The 24940-nt window shown below is 41.6% G+C and overlaps 2 protein-coding genes across 6 annotated transcripts in view; both read left to right on the plus strand.

Annotated features, from left to right (window-relative positions):
* LOC138969382 (uncharacterized) overlaps positions 1-24940 on the plus strand; it is a 36704-nt gene that overhangs the window by 4711 nt on the left and 7053 nt on the right. The window lies entirely within an intron of this gene.
* On the plus strand, positions 5519-23601 carry LOC138969380 (uncharacterized). The gene is made up of 10 exons (XM_070342152.1): positions 5519-5635; positions 6998-7650; positions 11379-11484; positions 12253-12429; positions 13050-13159; positions 16220-16328; positions 17119-17295; positions 17891-18029; positions 19493-19613; positions 20458-23601. Exons 3-10 carry the CDS (start codon positions 11445-11447, stop codon positions 20668-20670), a joined length of 1086 nt encoding a protein of 361 aa, XP_070198253.1. The 5' UTR covers positions 5519-5635; positions 6998-7650; positions 11379-11444; the 3' UTR covers positions 20671-23601.

The following is a 24940-nucleotide window of genomic DNA, read 5'->3' on the forward strand; positions in this document are numbered from 1 at the left end:
AATTATGAGTTTACCAGTGCAGTGCCACAGTTATTTTTAAGAGTAGGTTGAAGACTCAGTTCTCCCGTAGCTGGCTGCGACTTTCATGCTCGACGTGATGTCTGTGCCCCAAAAGACATCTTGTGCTGTGCTCTGTGGAGAGGTGTTTTCTTTGTGCTTAATATTATTTTGTTCGACCCTAGCTATTGATGTTGTACATGTTGTTACAACAGTTGTTTGTTTACCAGGGTTTGCTAGTGTGTGATAGGGGTTCGTGTCCGTCTGAAGATGTTAGTTTCTTTGTTAGTCCTGTGTTGACAACTCTTCGACAATGCGCTTAGAACTGTACCCACGGAATACGCGCTATATAAGCTTCATATTGATTGATTGATTGATTTTCCCCCAAAATCAGAGGTAATGCTATGAAACGTCAGTTTCAGTTCCACAACAACAAGAATATTATATGAGTATCAATAAGTTTGAAATTATTTGCCTGTTTCAGTTGTTGGTTACAAATTAACAAACCACCTATCAGTGCCTGTTTAAATTCACATCTGCACACACTTGTGACTGTGTGTCTCTCCACACAACAGTTCAATCTAAAGTTTCAACACACTAAGCGTCGGCATCTGAAAGGGCGTGTTGACAACTGTATGGCTCTAATAAATTATTACTCATGTAACTCAGTCTTTGGGTGAAAGTATTGGTGTTTTGTTTTGCAAGTCACAAGCCACTGTCAACAGATTTCCTTAGTTTTCCTCAGGCTCCGTGCACTTGCAATGCCGCCCTTCCAGTGATGTCACGCTTTAGGTCAGTGCCTACGTGTTTACATCATCATTTTGTTAGCCAGTCTCTCCACTGAGAGTCGGTTCCTTAGCTTTGACTTCCCCGGTTCTGTTGACTAAAGCCTCTCTCACAGGGAAGAAGTGATTGGAATGGTCAAGAGAATGTCACCAAGCATGCTAAAATCAGGTATCGCAAAAAATGCAAACGTCAAAGTTCGTTGTTTTGGATCAACTGCAACAGGCTTTCTTGGTCGTGGCCTTTCAAACACAAATGCAGTGACAAAACTGATCGTCTGCAAACTTGCACGCTCGCGGTCTTCGCGGAACCAACAGAAACGAAAATAGCGGAGGGGAAGTAACTCTGGCACGCTGACAGCGCCGACTTCCCGAGACAGTATAAACACGTGTCGAGATCGCCGGTGAAGCTTTCGAAATTAGTCTCCCGCGAAAAAAAAAACCAACAAAAAAACCTCGAGCGTCGCATAACAGTCGTACCGTTTGTAAAACGATCAAAGTCATACCCTTTTGCCTTTCAAGTCTACGTTATTATACCTCTTGGCAAAATAATTGTTACTTACCGACACCCTTTCAAGAGCGTCTCGTACGTGATTTGGGGGGGTCAGAGGGTATAATACCTCCAATTTACGTGATGTGGAACCCTGCAAAATATGTTATTGTGTATGATTTTTTTTTATCCAGATACTTGCGGCAAAAATGGACTACTACCCTCATTACACCAGAGGTAGGAGGATGTGTGGTCCTCATGGCTTTACGCAATAATTCAGGTAAGAAAAGCTAAGACAAAAACTTGCATGAATTATTTCCAGTTAATCAAAGTGACTACCTTAACCTTTAGCCTGCCCTTCAGAGCCAAAATGAAGTATTGCCAGTCATAGTATCATAATTATGACTGGCAATACTTCATTTTGGCTTTATTATGAGTGGACTTACTGCTGTTTGACTTTGGAGGGCAGAGCTAGAATGGACACTTTCCTTCGTCGCTTTGATGCGGATGTAATGCCTTCACTACGGTTCTTGCCAGACACAGCTTTTTGATCTGATGAGGCCCCCACCTGTTCAATTACACATTAAGTGATTAACATGCTTCCATTTGAAACTTCGAAGTCTTCATCGGGGATTGACGCCCGACAAAAGCTAATTGAAGCCCGACGGAGCGAAGCGACGGAGGCTTCAATTACTTTAGACTTTGGGAGAGCGTCAATCCACGATGAAGACCGAGAAGTTTCAAATGGAAGCATGTTAATGTTATTGTAATTGAATGTCAGTGTTACAGAAGTTCAGCCACTGGTCATGGAAAATTAAAGTGTATTTATTGGTAAGGGAATTTGATAAACTTTTATGGGTTGATCTATGAACATTCCAGATGAAAAGTCTTTAAACGAGTCAAAATTGATGTGAACAAAAACATTCATCATACTACAAAATTCTTCAAGTTCAACCTAATAAAACAAAAACCAGCACCCCTTTGTCACATTTGTGTTGGGAACACACTGACCACTAGCAATATCTGCAACTTGATAAGATGGTCACATGGGGGGGGGGGGGTGGGGGGGGTGGACATGCACGTTGAGGCAACACAAAATATTTTTTTTGTGTATGCTTTTTTTTATCCAGATACTTGCGGCAAAAATGGACTACTACCCTCATTACACCAGAGGTAGGAGGATGAGTGGTCCTCATGGCTTTACGCAATAATTCAGGTAAGAAAAGCTAAGACAAAAACTTGCATGAATTATTTCCAGTTAATCAAAGTGACTACCTTTAGCCTGCCCTTCAAAGCCAAAAACCGGCACGGTTGGCCTAGTGGTAAGGCGTCCGCCCGTGATCGGGAGGTCGTGGGTTCGAACCCGGCCGGGTCATACCTAAGACTTTAAAATTGGCAATCTAGTGGCTGCTCCGCCTGGCGTCTGGCATTATGGGTTAGTGCTAAGCCTGGTTGGTCCGGTGTCAGAATAATGTGACAGGGTGAGACATGAAGCCTGTGCTGCGACTTCTGTCTTGTGTGTGGCGCACGTTATATGTCAAAGCAGCACCGCCTTGATATGGCCCTTCGTGGTCGGCTGGGCGTTAAGCAAACAAACAAACAAAAATCAAAGCCAAAATGAAGTATTGCCAGTCATATTATCATAATTATGACTGGCAATACTTCATTTTGGCTTTATTATGAGTGGACTTACTGCTGTTTGACTTTGGAGGGCAGAGCTAGAATGGACACTTTCCTTCGTCGCTTTGATGCGGATGTAATGCCTTCACTACGGTTCTTGCCAGACACAGCTTTTTGATCTGATGAGGCCCCCACCTGTTCAGTTACACATTAAGTGATTAACATGCTTCCATTTGAAACTTCGAAGTCTTCATCGGGGACTGACGCCCGACAAAAGCTAATTGAAGCCCGACAGAGCGAAGCGACGGAGGGCTTCAATTACTATAGACTTTGGGAGGGCGTCAATCCACGATGAAGACCGAGAAGTTTCAAATGGAAGCATGTTAATGTTATTGTAATTGAATGTCAGTGTTACAGAAGTTCAGCCACTGGTCATGGAAAATTAAAGTGTATTTATTGGTAAGGGAATTTGATAAACTTTTATGGGTTGATCTATGAACATTCCAGATGAAAGTCTTTAAACCGAGTCAAAATTGATGTGAACAAAAAAACATTCATTACTACAAAATTCTTCAAGTTCAACCTAATAAAACAAAAACCAGCACCCCTTTGTCACATTTGTGTTGGGAACACACTGACCACTAGCAATATCTGCAACTTGATAAGATGGTCACATGGGGGAGGGGGGGGGGTGGACATGCACGTTGAGGCAACACAAAATATTTTATTGTGTATGCTTTTTTTTATCCAGGTACTTGCGGCAAAAATGGACTACTACCCTCATTACACCAGAGGTAGGAGGATGAGTGGTCCTCATGGCTTTACGCAATAATTCAGGTAAGAAAAGCTAAGACAAAAACTTGCATGAATTATTTCCAGTTAATCAAAGTGACTACCTTTAGCCTGCCTTCAAAGCCAAAAACCGGCACGGTTGGCCTAGTGGTAAGGCGTCCGCCCCGTGATCGGGAGGTCGTGGGTTCGAACCTCGGCCGGGTCATACCTAAGACTTTAAAATTGGCAATCTAGTGGCTGCTCCGCCTGGCGTCTGGCATTATGGGGTTAGTGCTAGGCCTGGTTGGTCCGGTGTCAGAATAATGTGACTGGGTGAGACATGAAGCCTGTGCTGCAACTTCTGTCTTGTGTGTGGCGCACGTTATATGTCAAAGCAGCACCGCCCTGATATGGCCCTTCGTGGTCGGCTGGGCGTTAAGCAAACATACAAACAAAAATCAAAGCCAAAATGAAGTATTGCCAGTCATATTATCATAATTATGACTGGCAATACTTCATTTTGGCTTTATTATGAGTGGACTTACTGCTGTTTGACTTTAGAGGGCAGAGCTAGAATGGACACTTTCCTTCGTCGCTTTGATGCGGATGTAATGCCTTCACTACGGTTCTTGCCAGACACAGCTTTTTGATCTGATGAGGCCCCCACCTGTTCAGTTACACATTAAGTGATTAACATGCTTCCATTTGAAACTTCGAAGTCTTCATCGGGGATTGACGCCCGACAAAAGCTAATTGAAGCCCGACGGAGCGAAGCGACGGAGGGCTTCAATTAGACTTTGGGAGGGCGTCAATCCACGATGAAGACCGAGAAGTTTCAAATGGAAGCATGTTAATGTTATTGTAATTGAATCTGACGACAATCTCTTTCCTGCTTTCATGCGGTTGTAAACAGACAGAATTGGTTCTGTTCTGTTCACACACTACTTTCAGTCCACCTACCTGCAAGGGTCAAGTCCCAAGAAATGTCTCTGTATTCCTATCGTATCACTCTGCTCCTGTTTTGTTTTCTTTCACACACATTTTCCTTCTTTTTTGACGGATTTCTGGACAGCAAACTCTAAAACAAATTCTTTTCATCACAAAAGCGATCTTTGGAATTGACTGACGTAGTCCGGAAGAATTCATGCATTAACTTACGTCACGTACTCAACGTCATCACTTCGCATACCTTATGGTCTCGGTATTTCGTTGGCCTTCATATTTCCTACTTGTAAAATGACCCTCAAAGCTAACCGAGACTAGTTGAGGCTGTATCAATACGCCTCGCCAGCAGGTTGTTAATGGGATTTTTAGCGAGTGGTTATCGACAATTGTAATACAATCAAGTTTGCGTTTTAATGAAACAGATCCTGTGATTGGTCAGAATGTCCCAACTCATTACAAATTACCGGTGACTAATTGTCGATAGCCACTAGCTAAAAAATTCATTAACAACCTGCTCCGCACACTCGTGAATTACCAAGAGGCTGCAAATACCTCGTGGTTATTTTCCACTAATCAACTCGTGGTCAATGTTTAAGCTCTATTTAATGACCGGTAATTTTTAATGAGTTTGGGCATTCTGACCAATCACAGGATCTGTTTCATTAAAACGCAAACTTGATTGAATTACAATTAACATTAACCAGAAAAGCCTTTTAACATATGATAATTATAAGAATAACTTTGAATGTAATTAGAAAATTGTTTGCCATTTGAAGAATATTCATACCATAAGACTAAATTGTTGAAAAGTGTCAAATGTACTGAAAGTAGATGGCTTTGTCAACTGACCATAAATACAATTGGTTCTTGTGCCTGTTGTATAGGAGCACCTGAAAGAGAAGGAACAATGGAACAGAAAGTACCAGCAGGAGGTCGACAGTCTGTCATTCCGCAACTAGCAGCTGTCCAAACGAGTGTGGTACTGCAAGAGGAGCTGGAGGCCGTCGAGTCACAGAAGAAAAAACACAAGGTTGGCACATTTCTTTAAAGCAGTAAAGCGGTAATCAAGACACCAGCATTGACTTGACAGATACAGATTTCCTCTTCGTTGAATAGGGTTGAAGGCATGGCTATCATATTCCTTGGTGGTGGCAATTCCGTTCAATATGTTTTTGTAACGTCGTGAAATATATACTCTTCCCATAAAACTGAAAGCTTAGTGTTACTGCGACTTCATTTTATCATACTTATTTTCATAGTGTGGCATTTTTCGGTTCTCGTCTTTGTTTTGCCAATACATTAACCTTTACTTTAATTGTTTAAAGTTTTAACAAAAACTTACAATGGTAGGAACCCAAGAAAAAGTCCACCCCTCTGCTTTTTGAATGTAATCTATACCTGACTAAGTTTCAAATGTACATTAGTATTAGATAGGCCATGAAGCCTGTAAATGCCCCTTCTTGATCTTGTGATCATTTTATTGATTTATAGTACAGAAAAGGGAACCCGTAAGATTTTGCCATATTTTGTACTCTTGATTTTCTAAATTACGATTGATACGGTCTGTGGAAAAAAAGAGAAATAATTCCTAGACTTCTTGAGTTTCTACTTTCGGTTCACTCAGTTAGTGTAAAAAAACAACCTGTTACTATGGCCATTTTGAATCTCGTATGAAGTGACTAAACGAGATCAGTTGCGTTGATCAGCTCAAAGCGTGGAAAGCTCAATTTTTATCATGCAAAAACAACAACAAAGAGGTGGATCCTCAGCAGGAGCAAAGAAAAAGGCTGTTCGGGAACAGGAATTCCTTTCAACGTATGTTTTCCAAGTTTGACATCGATAGACACTGCATGTCAAAGCTAGACTCATAGGGATCCTGAAATTGACAACACCAAGAAAAGCCGCTGCCAGCATGAGGAGCATCACAGACTTTGTCTTTTGCAAAAGATCTACCCGAGGAACAGGGTGCAGTACATGCCAAAGCGATGTTATCCGAGCTGATAGTGAAAATGAATTTGTCATTGAGCACAGCAGATGTGATTTTACAAGCTGTCAAAAGTGTGTTTCCTGTCTTAAACATCGCGCAGAAGTCTAAGTGTTCCTGCAAGAAGGCTACAGCAATGATGAAACAGATGTCTAATGACATTAGGTCTTCTCTTAAAGAAAAAATCACAAAGATTTCCATCTTTTTTTTTTATCAATGACGGTGTGTGCAGCATGTTTGAAATGAATGATTAAAAGTTATGTGGAGTACTCTCATTTTTGAAAATGCACGTAGCTTTTTTTTTGTTAAACTCCATGGCAAAATTGAGGTCCCAAGGTCTGTATTACAATATATATATATATGCAACACATGCTTCTGTCAGTTAAAAGATATGATTTGTTTTATCAGCCTCATCTGGAGATGTACTGGTACCTCAGGCCTCATCTGGAGATGTACCAGTATTGCCAGCCTCATTTGGAGATGTACAAGTATTGCCAGCCTCGTCTGGAGATGTACTAGTATCACAAGCCTTATCTGGAGATGTACCAGTATCACCAGCCTCATCTGGAGATGTACCGCCATCACCAGCCTCATCTGGAGATTTACCAGTATCACCAGCCTTATCTGGATATGTACCAGTTTCACCAGTCTTATCTGGACATGTACCAGTATCACCAGCCTCATCTGGAGATGTACCGCTATCACCAGCCAGCCTTATCTGGAGATGTACTGATACCACCAACCTCATCTGGAGATGTACCGCTATCACCAGCCTTATCTGGAAATGTACCGATACCACCAGCCTCATCTGGAGATGTACCGCTATCACCAGCCTCATCTGGAGATGTACCGCTATCATCAGCCTCATCTGGAGATGTACCGCTATCACCAGTCTTATCTGGAAATGTACCGATACCACCAGCCTCATCTGGAAATGTACCGATACCACCAGCCTTATCTGGAGATGTACTGATACCACCAGCCTCATCTGGAGATGTACCGCTACCAAAGCCTCATCTGGAAATGTACCGATACCACCAGCCTCATTTGGAGATGAACAGGTACGAAAAGCATTGTGATTTTGAACTTACTCACGGGTTACCTCCATATGAAATTGACCGTTTTTGTTTGTTTATTTGTTGCTTAACGTCCAGCCGACTACGCAGAGCCATATCAGGACGAAAATTGACCGCTTTTATTTTTAAACTTTCCAGGAAATGGGATTTAGCCACCTCTAGGTCGATGTTGTCAGTCTAATGAAATTGGAGAAAAGGCACCAATGGGTGGCCGAGTGGTAACGCACTTGCGCTCGGAAGTGAGTTCGACCCTGTGTCGGGGCGTTAGCAATTTTCTCCCCCCTTTCCTAACCTAGGTGGTGGGTTCAAGTGCTAGTCTTTCGGATGAGACGAAAAACCGAGGTCCCTTCGTGTACACTACATTGGGGTGTGCACGTTAAAGATCCCACGATTGACAAAAGGGTCTTTCCTGGCAAAATTGTATAGCCATAGATTAAAAAAATGTCCACCAAAATACCCGTGTGACTTTGAATAATAGGCCGTGAACAGTAGGATATGCGCCGAAATGGCTGCGATCTGCTGGTCGATGTGAATGCGTGATGTATTGTGTAAAAAAATCCATCTCACACGGCGCCTTGAGTCCGAGTCTGGAGATACGCGCGCGATATAAGACTTCATATAACCCATACTTGTCGGTCGCCCTATGCCTAAGTGGAATGTTTTGTATAATGGGAGCTTTAGGGCAACATTTGGCTTTAACACACACACACGTACATATATAGATTGGTTGAATTTAGAATAAAAAGAAAGTATGTAAAAGTCACAACATTCTTACACGTACTCGCATTCACTACCAAGAAACTGTTAATTTTTAGGATAGTTGGACATTAACTACAGTACCTGTGTAATCCAGAAAAACACACAAGATAAGCACATAATTGAGGCAAGTCAGGACCATTATGATGATCTGTGTCAAAAGCATCACATTTATTTTAACACGAATATTTATTGGACCATAGTGGCCGAGTGGGCTGCTTGCAGTCTCACTCAATGACAAAGTTAAGCAATGCCGAGCCTAGCCAAGTACTTGGATAAGTGACTGTCTGAGTTGTACACTGCTGTTAACTTGACCCCTCATGGAGGGCGGTGTCTCACTACTCTTTGGATGAGATTTTAAAGGGAGGTCTATTCAGTATTCTGAGTACATATATGCACTCAAAATCAAGCTTGGACTTGATCCTGACGCCAATGTCCAACTCGGGTCAATGCAACCTGCAGAAACACACCCAGCATGCATCATAGTCTCAGAATAATCAAAATGATGATTGTGGAGACTCAACGAAAGGCAGGTGTGCTAAGCTGCCATAGTATTATGGGAAATGATTCTATTGTTATTGCAAATTTGTCTGGAAGCATGTGTCGACATAAGCTTGTATGTCTGCTTGATAGAGAATGGGATCTGGGTTGTCAGTAAAATGAAATTTGAGATTTTAAAAGAATCACCAAACCTTAGGGCGACAAAATATAAGTTGAAAGTATTGTACAATTGGAGCTTTACCTTTAGGACGACATTTGGTTGACCTAACTCCCCTATAGGATTTAACACAATATATATATATATGTTATAATTTTGGTTGCCCTAATCAAAAGTATTGTATAATGGGAGCTTTAGGGCGACATTTGGCGAATTGGATCTGGGTTGTTACTAAAATGACATTTTACTTTTTTGAGATTTTTTTTTTTATACACGTTTTTATTGAGTCACTTGAGAAAAAGTGACTCTATGTAATCGGTCAGTGTTAGTCTGTCCGGCCGGCCGTCCGGCCGGCCGTCCGTAGACACCACCTTAACGTTGGACTTTTCTCGGAAACTATCAAAGCGATCGGGCTCATATTTTGTTTAGTCGTGACCTCCAATGACCTCTACACTTTAACGATGGTTTCGTTGACCTTTGACCTTTTTCAAGGTCACAGGTCAGCGTCAAAGGAAAAATTAGACATTTTATATCTTTGACAAAGTTCATCGGATGTGATTGAAACTGTGTAGGATTATTCTTTACATCAAAGTATTTACATCTGTAGCCTTTTACGAACGTTATCAGAAAAACAAGGGAGATAACTAGCCTTTTCTGTTCGGCAACACACAACTTAACGTTGGGCTTTTCTCGGAAACTATAAAAGTGACCGGGCTCAAATTTTATGTGAACGTGACTCATTGTGTTGTGAATAGCAATTTCTTCCTGTCCATCTGATGCCTCATATAATATTCAGAACTGCGAAAGTGACTCGATCGAGCGTTTGCTCTTCTTGTTTCTTCTTGGTACACGACATCAACATCAGACAGCAACACTTTTTTTTAGATTTGAAAGGAAGCACCAAACCTTAGGGCGAAAAAAATATGTGAAAGTATTGTACAATAGGAGCTTTAGGATGACATTTGGTCGACCTAGCTCCCCTGTGGGATTTAAAGGCAGAGTAAGCCTCCCGTAAACCATCACAGATGCGGTCAGGCTTTTACACACAGTACAAACACCATTTCCTTTAAACACTCACCAATTGAGAACATCCTAGGTGCCCTCCGTAAAGAGCGAACAATTTTCAAAGAATTTATTTTTGCGTGGTTTATCTTACCCCTGAGCCATCGTGAACCCGTGTGATCCAGTTTTCCCTTTCACAATGCAGTCGTCATAGTTAGTCATTTGAATGCGACTCGACGTGAGCTTATCTACAATAGCACGTTTTTTTTATGCACGAAACAACGGCTGTGGTTCACAAGAACTCTCGCGATGGCTTTTGACTGTTGAGAGGAACGGCGATTTGCACTGATAAACCGGCCGTCGTCTGCTACGACCCTTGCGTGACCCTGCTTCCGGGCTTTTCTTTTTTTAAACTTTCACAACTTCGAATTGTTCTGATCTTGTCTTGATGAAAAACGAATTCTTTTATGATTAAAGAATGTTTGTGTAACAAGCTGTCAATTTATTATTTAGATTTTAAAAGTTAGGTCTAGCGCAAAAACGAGGCGCCGTTGTTGTTAACGGAACAAGTCTACGAAAATAAATTCTTTGAAAATGTCTCACGCTCGACAGAAAGCAGCCAGGATGTTCCCGTTCGGTGAGCGTTCAAATGGAAGTATGCTTGTACTGTATTTAGACGCTCGGGGAGCTCTGTGATGGTTTACGGGAGGCTTACTGTGCCTTTAACACACATGCATAATATATATATATATATATATGTTATAATTTTGGTCGCCCTAATCAAAAGTATTGTATAATGGGAGCGTTAGGGCGACATTTGGCGAATTGGATCTGGGTTGTTACTAAAAAAAAATGACATATTACTTTTTTGAGAATTTTATTTTTTCAGTTTTTTTTTTTTTATACACGTTTTTATTTCTTTTTGGTACACGACATCAACATCAGACAACAACACTTTTTTGAGATTTGAAAGGAAGTACCAAACCTTAGGGCGAAAGAAAATACGTTGAAAGTATTGTACAATAGGAGCTTTAGGATGACATTTGGTCGATCGACCTAGCTCCCCTGTGGGATTTAACACACACGCATGTATATATATATGTTAAAAATGGTGTGAATGTGATCATACTTTCTCCAAGTCCTTTTTCAAAAATTGACCCGATATTCCGATCTACTTACAAATACCTTTTGGGGTTTTAAATTGTGATGTTTTAGTTTAAATAAAAGTTCCACATGATTCTATGCTCCGCCTTGCAAGAGACATCACATTAACTTAACTGTGAATATTTTGTTTTAGGATGAAGACTACTGTCAGGAGAGTGATTTTGATTCTGATAGCACACCTTCTTCCTGCGATTACCCTATGCTGTCACCACCTGCACAAAGGAAGAAAACTTGCCAAGGTAAAAGTCAATGAAAGAAACTGTGAGAAGTAGTAACTCACTGACTGCGACAATTCATGGTTGACCAATTTACTTAAAATTCAGCTTTCCTGAGCCAGAAACCACAACTTGGTCTATAGTTCAGGACATTTCCTAGTCGAGTTGCAATCAATTATTGTACTATCAAGGAAACAGTTTCTTGTGTAAAGAATTTAACATGCTATACGGTGTTGTTGCCAGGCCTCGGTCTTTTGTCTGTGACGCATTCCTTTCTGATTTGACGCATTGGACCTAGCCTTGTCCGGTCGATGGACCGATAGTTTTTACGTTTTGGTGGTCAACTGACCGATACATATTCGTACAAGGCGGACAAGGTCTGCAATGAATGGAATGGGAGTTGCAAAGTCGGAAAACAAACCCCGATCGAAATGCTCATGTTTGCTACGAGTGAAAAATGCACTCGGTGCCGACTCTGTGTTTGTCGTCATTGACTCTGTGTTTGTCGTCTTTGACACTCGAGGCTGCGTTTACGGAAATACCCGTTCCAGCCGGTGTACCTAATTATCGAAAACGGCGCAAACAGCGGAAATTTCATCAATATAATATTACGGCATGGTAATTTGGACCTATTGTTTTTTTAAAGTCAGGACATTTGGACTTATTGTGTTTTTTTAGGGAGGTCCAAATGACCTATTGTTTTCTTAGGCTGGCAACAACACTGGCTATACTTTTTCCCACATAAAAAAGACTTGTGCCCATTGTGATATGTACATTGTACTTGTTTGACAGGCATGGTTACAACAAGTCAGCAAAGTCTGGTTTTCTCGATGGCTGGTTGGCACCCCGTTGCCTTGGCACCTCAAGCAATGATGTTGCCAGCGCAGTCTGTGTCTCGTCTTACGTCTCCCAACAATGTCCAGCTTCCCACCGACCTTACTGTCCTTCAGCAGCAGCTCAGGACTACAGGTATGTTATTCTTCAGCGTGTGGCATCACCGTATTTGATCTTTTACCCTTGTTAAATGCTTCTCATTCAAGTCACTGCACAGCAGAACATGCATGAACTTTTAAAACCAGCTCGCTGCACAATTGTTAAGTACCTATTTTATGAAGCAACTGCTTGTTTGCGAAAATGAGTGTGCCTGCATCAATACTACGTGTTTATCACTAAATCAGTGACTGATTAGACCGTCCTTCCGGAGGGTGAAATGAATAGGCTAAAGTTGCTGATGCGACCCCCATTCATATTTCACACTGTCAGACTGTACGGTAGGCTACGGTTCATGTTGGTTGATAAATATTGGCTTCAAATTGGTACCCTTGAAAATGACAGAAGGCCGCCTTACAATTCTTAAACTTCTTGAGTTTCTACTTTTGTGACATGACGTGACCGAGTTTTGTATGAAGTGAAGAAACGAGATCAGTTGTATTGATCTGTTCAAAGCGTGGAAAGCTCAATTTCCATCAGGCAAAAACAACAACAAAGAGGTGGATCCTCAGCTGGGCCAAAGAAAAAGGCGGTTCGGGAACAGGAATTCCTTTCAAAGTATGTGTCAGTAAAAAGATGACCTGATTTTTTTTCATCAGCCTCATCTGGAGATGTACCGCTACCACCAGCCTCATCTGGAGATGTACCGCTACCACCAGCCTCATCTGGAGATGTACCGATAAAACCAGCCTCTTCTGGAGATGAACAGGTACGAAAAGCCTTGCGATTTGAACTAACTCACGGGTTACCTACTTCCTGAATTTGACTCTCCGGATGACTTTTTTAACTTTTCACAGGAAATGGGAATTGGGCCCCGCCACACCCCCCCCCCCCCCCCCCCCGGGGGTAATTATTGTCAGTCCAATGGAAGCACAAATACTATGGTCATCCTAAGTGGAAAGTAGTGTATAATGGGATCTTTAGGGCGACATTTGGTCGACTTAACTCCCCTGTAAGCTTTAACACATACACATGTATATTGGTTGAATTTAGAATAAAAAGAAAGTATGTAAAAGGCACAACATTCTTACACGTACTTGCATTCACCACCAAGAAACTGTTAATTTTTAGGATAGTTGGACATTAACTACGGTACCTGTGTAATCCAGAAAAACACACAAGATAAGCACATAAATGAGGCAAGTCAGGACCATTATGATGATCTGTGTCAAAAGCATCACATTTATTTTAACACGAATATTTATTGGACCATAGTGGCCGAGTGGGCGGCTTGCAGTCTCACTCAATGACAAAGTTAAGCAATGCCGAGCCTAGGCAGTACTTGGATAAGTGACTGTCTGAGTTGTACACTGCTGTTAACTTGACCCCACATGGAGGGCGGTGTCTCACTACTCTTTGGGATGAGATTTTAAACTGAGGTCTATTCAGTATTCTGAGTACATATGCCCTCAAAATCATGCTTGGACTTGATCCTGACGCCAATGTCCAACTCGGGTCAATGCAACCCGCAGAAACACACCCAGCATGCATCATAGTCTCAGAATAATCAGAATGATGATTGTGGAGACTCAAGGAAAGGCAGGTGTACTAAGCTGCCATGGTATTATGGGAAAAGGTTCTATTGTTATTGCAAATTTGTCTGGAAGCATGTGTCGACATTAGCTTGTATGTCTGCTTGATAGGCAATGTGATCTGGGTTGTCAGTAAAAATGAAATTTGAGATTTGAAAAGAATCACCAAACCTTAGGGCGACAGAATATAAGTTGAAAGTATTGTACAATTGGAGCTTTAGGACGACATTTGGTCGACCTAGCTCCCCTGTAGGATTTAGCACAATATATGTTATATTTTTGGTCGCCCTAATCAAAAGTATTGTATAATGGGAGCTTTAGGGCGACATTTGGTGAATTGGATCTGGGTTGTCACTAAAATGACATTTGAGATTTGAAAGGAAGCACCAAACCTTAGGGCGAAAGAAAATACATTGAAAGTATTGTACAATTGCTGAATTGGAGCTTTAGGATGACATATGTTCGACCTAGCTCCCCTGTGGAATTTGACACACACGCATATTATATATACTGTTCAAAAAAAGAAACGCATAGTTGCTACTTGCCAAATTTGTTTTATTTTTCGAAAAAAATAACAGAAAATCCAATATTTAGATTATTTGTTTGAATTTTGGTATGGACACAGTTGAATGCACACACAGTTCATTTGCATCTTCAAATCAATCAGTCAATCAATACGATTGGGTGCCGAGGCTGTCAAGTCAGTAGGGGGTGTGACTGCCTTGAGCAGCAACAACTGCCCGGCACCTTCTGGGCATGGACTGGATCAGATGCCGGATATCTTGCTGTGGGATGGTGTCCCACTCCTCCTGAAGTGCCTGCAATAGATCGCGGTGATTTGCTGGCGCTTCTTCTTGCCTGCGCACACGTCTGTCCAATTCATCCCAGAGGTGTTCTATCGGGTTCATGTCTGGCGACATGGATGGCCAGGGAAGCACCTGGACATGGTGGTCGGTGAGGAACTGGGTGGTGAGTCGTGCTGTGTGCGGGCGAGCGTTGTCCTGCTGGAATATGGCATCCTGGTCAGCCAGAAGAGGAAGGGCGTGTGGGCGCAGAATTTCCTCCACGTATCGCTGGGCAGTTATGCGCCCTTGGACGTGCACCAGGGTGCTCCTTCCAGCGGTATTGATCGCCCCCACACCATGACGCCTCCACCACCATGAATGGGTGCCTCATCCACACAGTTGGGCGCGTAACGTTCGTTTACTCTCCGGTAGACCCTCCTCCGACCATCATGTCGCTGGAGCAGGAAGTAGGACTCGTCGCTGAACCACACGTGTCTCCAGTGATTCCGGACGGTCCAGCGAAGGTGCTGGTTGCCCCACTGCACTCGGTTCTGGCGATGGCGGCGGGTGAGGACAGCTCCTCTGTGAGGTCTGCGAGCTCTCAAACCAGCTTTATGCAGGCGGTACTGCACGGTCTGGTCCGATAATCGGTGTGGCCCGGGGAGAGCCTGGACAGAAGATGAGGCCGACAGGAAACGATTCCGGAGGTGGCGGAGCCGTATGAAACGGTCCTGAGCAGCAGTTGTCGCCCTTGGTCTTCCCGCTCGTGGCAAGTCAGCAACGGAGCCAGTGGCTTGAAACCTGACCCACAGTCTACTGATGGTGCCCTGGGACACGTGGAAGTGCCTGGCGATTGCACTTTGACTTTGGCCTGCTTGTAAACGACCCAATGCAATTTGGCGGTCTTCTCTGCTCAATCGGGCCATCTTTCGTCGCTGAATTGTCGTCTGATTTCTTTGTGGCGAACAATCCGCTTTTATGGGTTTTGGAAGACATGGTGAGAGCTCAATATTCCCCGAGTTTCACGAGATTACACTGAAGCATGACGAGTGGTCATGCCAAATGAGCAATTTTGACATTGTAGCCACTGATAACGCATGCGTCACGTGCAGAGCTCACTTGTGGCAATGGACGAAAGGTCGACGACCAGATAAACATTTTCTGCAGTTTGGTGGATATCCTTGTAGCCATATAACTAAATTAACCAAATATTACAAGCTATGCGTTTCTTTTTTGAACAGTATATATATGATAATGTCAAAAATGGTGTGAATGTGTTCATACTTTCTCCAAGTCCTTTTACTGAAAAGGACCTTTGACTCGATATTCCGATCTACTTACGCATACTCTTTGGGGTTTACATTGTGATGTTTAAATAAAAGTTCCACATGATTCTATGCTCCGCCTTGCAAGAGACATCACATTAACTTAACTGTGAATATTTTGTTTTAGGATGAAGACTTATACCGTCCGGAGAGTGATTTTGATTCTGATAGCACACCTTCTTCCTGCGATTACCCTATGCTGTCACCACCTGCACAAAGGAAGAAAACTTGCCAAGGTAAAAGTCAATGAAAGAAACTGTGAGAAGTAGTAACTCACTCACTGCGACAACTCATGGATGACCAATTTACTTAACTCATGGATGACCAATTTACTTAAGATTCAACTCTCCTGAGCCAGAAACCACAACTTGGTCTATAGTTCAGGACATTTCCTAGTCAAGTTGCAATCATTTATTGTACTATCAAGGAAACAGTTTCTTGTGTAAAGAATTTAACATGCTATACAGTGTTCTTGCCAGGCCTTGGTCTTCGGTCTCTGACGCATTCCTTTCTGATTTGACGCATTGGACCTAGCCTTGTCCGGTCGATGGACCGATAGTTTTTACGTTTTGGTGGTCAACTGACCGATACATATTCGTACAAGGCGGACAAGGTCTGCAATGAATGGAATGGGAGTTGCAAAGTCGGAAAACAAACCCCGATCGAAATGCTCATGTTTGCTACGAGTGAAAAATGCACTCGGTGCCGACTCTGTGTTTGTCGTCATTGACTCTGTGTTTGTCGTCATTGACACTCGAGGCTGCGTTTACGGAAATACCCGTTCCAGCCGGTGTACCTAATTATCGAAAACGGCGCAAACAGCGGAAATTTCATCAATATAATACTACGGCATGGTAATTTGGACCTATTGTTTTTTTAAAGCCAGGACATTTGGACTTATTGGTTTTTTTTAGGGAGGTCCAAATGACCTATTGTCTTCTTAGGCTGGCAACAACACTGGCTATACTTTTTCCCACATAAAACAGACTTGTGCCCATTGTGATATACATTGTACTTGTTTGACAGGCATGGTTACAACAAGTCAGCAAAGTCTGGTTTTCTCGATGGCTGGTTGGCACCCCGTTGCCTTGGCACCTCAAGCAATGATGTTGCCAGCGCAGTCTGTGTCTCGTCTTACGTCTCCCAACAATGTCCAGCTTCCCACCGACCTTACTGTCCTTCAGCAGCAGCTCAGGACTCCAGGTATGTTATTCTTCAGCGTGTGGCATCACCGTATTTGATCTTTTACCCTTGTTAAATGCTTCTCATTCAAGTCACTGCACAGCAGAACATGCATGCACTTTTAAAACCAGCTTGCTGCACAATTGTTAAGTACCTATTTTATGAAGCAACTGCTTGTTTGCGAAAATGAGTGTGCCTGCATCGATACTACGTGTTTATCACTAAATCAGTGTCTGATAAGACCGTCCATCCGGAGGGTGAAATGAATAGGCTAAAGTTGCTGATGCGACCCTCATTCACATTTCACACTGTTAGACTGTACGGTAGGCTACGGTTCATGTTGGTTAATAAATATTGGCTTCAAATTGGTACCCTTGAAAATGACAGAAGGCCGCCTTACAATTCTTAAACTTCTTGAGTTTCTACTTTTGTGACATGACGTGGCGAGTCTCGTATGAAGTGACGAAACGAGATCAGTTGTATTGATCTGTTCAAAGCGTGGAAAGCTCAATTTCCATCATGTAAAAACAACAACAAAGAAAAAGGCGGTTCGTGAACAGGAATTCCTTTCAAAGTTTGTGTCAGTAAAAAGATGACCTGATTTATTTCTCATCAGCCTCATCTGGAGATGTACCGCTACCACCAGCCTCATCTGGAGATGTACCGCTACCACCAGCCTCATCTGGAGATGTACCGCTACCACCAGCCTCATTTGGAGATGTACCGATAAAACCAGCCTCATCTGGAGATGACAGGTACGAAAAGCCTCGCGATTTGAACTAACTCACGGGTTACCTACTTCCTGAATTTGACTCTCCGGATGACTTTTTAACTTTATAAGCCTGTGATTAAGGTGACCCACAAACTGTTACCAGACACTCCCTGGACTTATATTAAGCCTAGTGCAGAACCGCGCGAGGTGACATGTGACTCATTTCGTGGTGGAGGGTCACATTTTAAGGATTTTTTGCATTTTACTTCAGTATCTGTGTAATCCAGAAAAGACACAAGATAAGCGCATAATTGAGGAGAGTCGGGACCATTATGATGATCTGTGTCAAAAGCACATTGAACACGACTATTAATGGGACCATAGTGGCCGAGTGGGCGACTTGCAGTCTCACTCTATGACAAAGTTAAGCAATTTGAGATTTAAATAGAAGCACCAAACCTTAGGGCGACTGAAAATAAGAAAAGTATTGCATGATTAGAGCTTTAGGACGACATTTGATCAACCTAGGTCCCCTGTTGAATTTAAAGGCACACGCAGCTTCCCGTAAACCATCACAGACACTGTCAGGCTTTTACACACAGTACAAACACCCTTGCATTTCAACACTCACCACTTGAGAACATCGTAGGTGCCCTCCGAAAAGAGCGAGCACTTATGAACGAATTTATTTTTGCGTGGCCAGCCGGATTGTCTGATCAGACAATGGGATGGCTCGTTTTGGCGCTAGACCTAACTTATACTAATAAATTGACAGCTTGTTACACAAATATTCTTAAATAATTCTTTTTTCATTAAGACAAAATCAGTAAAACTCGAAGATTTTAAAGTTTAAAAACTAGCCCTGAAGCGTGTCCTGCAAAACGTGTTTCTCGTAGCAGACGAATGTTCAGCATGTCGCCAGTTTCTTTGAACGGTCAGCCGACACCATTCACTTCGTGTGACTCGCAGCCATTTGTTGCGTTTTAGATAACGAGCCATGGCAGATACAGCGAGTCGCATTGAAATCAAGGACTGACTACTAAATTGTGAGAAAAAAAGGGAAAGTAGATCACATGGGTTCACGATGGCTCAGGGGTTAGATTAACCACGAAAACAGGTGTGTGGTTTACTCGAGCTAAACAAAAAAACTGTGTCATTTAATGCTATTCACTAAATGCTATTGCAAGTGTGTTCGATAAGGTTAGAACTGCTTTTTCATGAAAAGATTTGAATCGTTCTGTAAACCATTTGGGACGGACTGGGGCTTTAACACACACGCATTACAAGTCAAATAGTGTGAATGTGATAATTTTTTCTCCTTCCTCCAAGTACTTTTAGTTTTACTCAAAAGGACCTATGACCAGATTTCCAGATCTACTGACAAATACGTTTTGAGCTTTCATTTGTGATGTTTAGATAAAAAATAAAAAAAAGAGTTTCACATGATGGCATGTTCCGCCTTGCCAGAGACATCACTATAACTTAACTGTGAATATTTTGTTTTAGGATGAAGACTACAGTTACGATCCGGAGAGTGATTCTGATTCTGATGGCACACCTTTTTCAAGCTACATGTACTACTACTCAATGCTGTCACCACCTGCAAAAAGGAAGAAAACATGCCAAGGTAAAAGTCCGTGAAAGAAACTGAGAAGTAGTGACTCTATGACTGCAACCTTTCATGATTTGCCAATTTACCTAAAATTCAGCTTTCCTGAGCCAGAAGCAAGACTTGTCTATAGACTATAGTTCAGGACATTTGCATATGCAGTTGCAATCAACTAGTGTACTATCAAGAAAACAGTTTCGTGTGGACAGAATTGTACATGCTCTACATTTTCCCATCTTTGTTAAAACATTAAGTCAAAATTTGACTAAATGTAAAAAACATCAATTTTGAAAACAACACTGGACAGCAATTAAAAATAGCATTCACCAAAACTGGCAACATGGTCTCAAAAGCTTCCTCACCTCATGTCTGACACATGCATGCACACACACACACACACAAACACACACACACACACACACACACATACACACACACATACACACACACACACACACACACGCATCTCTGCCTTATGCAGCTTCATTTGTTTCTAAGGAAAATGCTGGGAGTCCATGGTTTCCAGGGAAATTGTATATTTGTGAAACACGTTATTCACCAGTCTTGCAAAGACCAGGCAAAAGTTACTAAATGTTCAGTTAAGCTGCTGCAACATTCCCCCATTTTGAAATTTTTACCATGCTCCTTTTTGTTGTGAACATAAAGATCTGAACCTGGGCTTTTATTTCCAGGAAGCGATCACTTTTCATAATCGTTGATATTGGTTTTGGTTATGCCTAATATGATCACATGGTTATTCTTCAAGAAGCGTTGTTCAGTTTTCATTTTTTTCTTGGGTAGAGCTGCTTTGATCTTTGAAAACTTTGTAATAGGATTTTTTGCATATTTTGTTTTTTTTCAGAAATACCAGACAAACACGATGTACTGCCACCTGCCTCAAACGGACTGCCACCTGCCTCAGATGAGCTGCCACCTGCCTCAAATGGACTGCCACCTGCCTCAGACGGACTGCCAAACATTTCTTCCAAGAAACCGAAACGACCTTGCCTATATTGTGGCCAATTTCAAAGTGTGCTCATCAGACACTTACAAAGAAAACATTCTAATGAAGTAAGGGTTGCTGCAGCCATGAAGCTGCCTGCTTGTTCTAATGCGCAACTTGATTGTGGGCAGGCTTACCCTTTTTAAAATCAAAAAACAAGAAAGGTAGGTTGTTGGAACGTTTGTTATTGGATTTACATTAACATAAAACGTTTTAAGAGAACAGCCTTCCTTCTGTATGTTTTTGCTCATTGAACACCTTTGATTTCACCAACTCTTTTTTCTTCTTGTCACTGAGCTCTGACCGGTACGGTTGGCCTAGTGGTAAGGCGTCCGCCCCGTGATCGGGAGGTCGTGGGTTCGAACCCCGGCCGGGTCATACCTAAGACTTTAAAATTGGCAATCTAGTGGCTGCTCCGCCTGTCGTCTGGCATTATGGGGTTAGAGCTACGACTGGTTGGTCCGGTGTCAGAATAATCAGAATAATGTGACTGGGTGAGACATGAAGCCTGTTCTGCGACTTCTGTCTTGCGTGTGGCGCATGTTATATGTCAAAGCAGCACCGCCCTGATATGGCCCTTCATGGTAAAACGCTGGCAGTTTCTTTGTTTTTGGATTTACCCTTTTTAACGCAAGAATGGATGGTGAACCAGCCAGACTGACACTGTGTGAATGGCAAGAAGCAGAAAGCAATCATTGGGTGGTACTGGTTCAATCTCGGCAGCTAAACTAAAGAGTATGTGTGTATGTAAAATCACCCATGACAGATGTGTACTGGTTCAATCTCGGCAGCTAAACTAAAGAATATCAAGTATGTGTTTTGAAAATCGTTGTCAGTATCGGATAAAGGAGAATTTCACTTGAGACTCGACCGAGGCCTGGTTTGTGTTATTATGCAAGGTCCGGTACTATGAACAAATTTGGTCAAATCCACTACAAATGTATGCGTGTTTGGCTTATTTCATAGAGTAAAAAGTTCACGCACTAAACATTTTATGTTGACCGACAAAAGTGTGCCTCGTACACTCTAAATATTTGGACGCCAGATACCTCTGCAATGACCGGAACAGAGCTGAGCAGAAAATGCAATCAGGTGTTCTATCTCAGACTAATCAAAGCAGTCTGACACAAGCCTGATCACTTGGATCGTCACTAATCTATTCAAGAGTTCTGCATTGCCCATTATCTCCCATTCAAACCCTCTTTTGTACTGTGAGTTAGTAATCGCTGAACGATCGCTGTTAATGTTATAGCGATACTGGTGAAAACGAAATGTAATATTTTGAGTGCATGCAGTAATTGAAGGGCGCACAAAGCATGTGACTACCCTCCAGTGACTGCACTCATAACCTTTTGAGATGAGTGGTTGTAAGGTATTATAATAAGACTTCCTCTCCACAATACAAGTGCCTGTTGTTGTTATTCATGTTCAATTGATGGGAAGCTAATTCTGGAGGATAAATAGAAAACAATTAAGCTTTTTTAATAGGTTACAATAATGTCATCATTTATTTCTCATTGAAAATTTCAAATCATTTTATATCATTTTGCTTTAAAAGTTGTCAGTCGTGTCTTGAAATCGATGACATTTGTTTTATGTTTTGCTTCTAATACTGAGTTCTAATGACAGAGTAAATATAGCATTGTAATTTGTAATACCATGCACAGTTCAAACTGTCAATCACGCTCCTTCCCAGTTTGTGATATGTATGTACATGAATTCTGTAAGTGGTCAATTTGTGTGTGGCATTGATCAACATTGCAAACAACACAGTTAATCTATGCAATCATGTACATCAAAATAATTTCAAAGAACTGTTCTCTGTTTTAATCTGTATTTGTTTCACTTCTCTGGGGTAAATTAAATCCTGTTGCATTGTAAATGCATGCCATTTATTTTCTTCTGTCTTGACTTTATTTTGCCAAAAATGTTATGCTTGGAAGAGGGCTTAGTAACTCTCTCCAAAAGGCCACTGGTTCTGATTCTACTCAATTACGATTGTTTTCTTGATAGTGTACATTTGATTGAAATTTTAACTAAAATTTGTTGTTTCTGTGCTTCATTAATCTTCTTCAATTTGAGGTATCTTGGTGTAGCTTGTGTGTTTATGACATCATTTCTGCCCTAACATTTACAATGATTTCAACATGAAAGATAACTTAAACATACTAAATATGGATCTCTATGTTGTTAATGATTAGGTGAAATGTAAGACTACCAAAATATGTGTGCCATAATTCTGCACACGATATTTTTTCTTTCAAACAGATCATTGGTAATCTGAACCGTACACTTGCAAGTGGTCAAATTACTTTTTTGTGTTCTCAAATTGTTTCATGGCAGAGATTTAAAAAGACCTCAATTAGTGTACTGTAAACTATAGAGCATTTATTGTGATCTTAGCAGACTTTCACTGTGCTGTTCTGGAAAGAACGTCGGCAAGACTATTGAAAGCGTTCTGCATTTAGAACATTGACAGATCATGCAGAACACACTGAGAGCCCATAACAGCTTACTTTTTCAGTTCATTCAGCACACAAAAGATGATCACAGCAGCTAACTCTCAAAACAGAACATTTGAATGCCGTTCTCAAACTGTTTCAAATAAGTGAGTGTGTGCAATTCCCATCATGTTCATTTAGAGTGTAGTAGGGCCCCAGATCAATCCAGCATTGAGTGCATTTCTGCCATTACCTGAAAACAATAGACCTTTTGCAAGTGTATTCTTTGCAAGAACTTTATTCTTGTACATACTTGTAAGTTGTCTTTTTTTCCCGTTTTTGTTACCCTCTACAGAGAGGTCCCACTCGCAACTCTGTACAACATCCCTTTTGTCAAATCTCCCTTACTGAACAAAGTATAGTAGGTTTTGGACTCGAACAATATGGTAAGTGTAGGGAAGCGATTTAAGAACAAGTGCGCACATTAAAACATCATTGCTGAAGGTGTATGTGTATAATTTTATTCTTGTTTTTGACAAATAAATGAGCTGTTGAACAAATACACATTCGTTGACTTATCGCAGTTTGCATTGTATGTGTTAATGTGTGTATATGTACATCCTGTTATATGTTTTTCTTCTGTGATGTACTTTGCTTACATCTGCCTGTTAACATTACAACAAGGCATTCCTATTGATATGTTTAAATTTTGCAAACAGTGACCTTTTATTTCTGACTTGGGAACAACACTGATGAAAGCATCTATCATTTTTTCTGTCACAACTCATACACAAAATCTATTGCACGTTTTGAACTGTTTATTAAAACTGCCAACAGAATAATTAGTGATGAAACAGCCATGATTACACTCAACACAAAGCATCAGGAACCTTAAATAATAACGATTTCGAAAGCGCGAACTGCAGAGTTTGAGCACATAACTAAATGACAATTAAAATGACGGGCGCAGTGGCGTGGTGGTAAGACGTCGGCCTCCTAATCGGGAGGTCGTGAGTTCGAATCCCGGTCGCTGCCGCCTGGTGGGTTAAGAGTGGAGATTTTTCCGATCTCCCAGGTCAACTTATGTGCAGACCTGCTAGTGACTTAACCCCCTTCGTGTGTACACGCAAGCACAAGACCAAGTGCGCACGGAAAAGATCCTGTAATCCATGTCAGAGTTCGGTGGGTTGTAGAAACACGAAAATACCCAGCATGCTTCCTCCGAAAGCGGCGTATGGCTGCCTAAATGGCGGGGTAAAAACGGTCATACACGTAAAATTCCACTCGTGCAAAAACACGCGTGTACGTGGGAGTTTCAGCCCACGAACGCAGAAGAAGACAATTAAAATTGTTAAAATAATAATAATAACTGGACATTTTTAAGTGCATAACCTATGGCTCTAGGCCCTTTACAAAACTTTGTGAACAACAAAATATACAAATACTGGTCGCCTTAATATACCTTATAAATTGGTTGCCCTAAGCTACCCGAAAAGGCGTGTCGCCGTAACCCCCACTCTTGCATTATTTTCATTAAGGCGACCATGCAAAACACCTATATCTTAATCTTGACAGATTTTCACGTTCAATTCATGACAGTCGGGTGTAGGTCAATTAGCAAATGTAATTACAAAATTTTATTAATATTGCTTTAAAAACAACGGATATAGCACCGGTAGCTATAAAACCCCTTTTTACAATGGTCGTCCTAAAGGCGGATTTATACTTATATATATATATATATATATATACATACAACCACGACCCTCGTCTCGATTCCCCGTCCATGTTAAAACATTTAGTAAAAACTTGACTAAATGTAAACAAGTCGCGTAAGGCGAAAATACAATATTTAGTCAAGTAGCTGTCGAACTCACAGAATGAAACGCAATGCCATTTTA

Source organism: Littorina saxatilis, linkage group LG6 (assembly GCF_037325665.1).
Source record: "Littorina saxatilis isolate snail1 linkage group LG6, US_GU_Lsax_2.0, whole genome shotgun sequence".
Taxonomy (NCBI): domain Eukaryota; kingdom Metazoa; phylum Mollusca; class Gastropoda; order Littorinimorpha; family Littorinidae; genus Littorina; species Littorina saxatilis.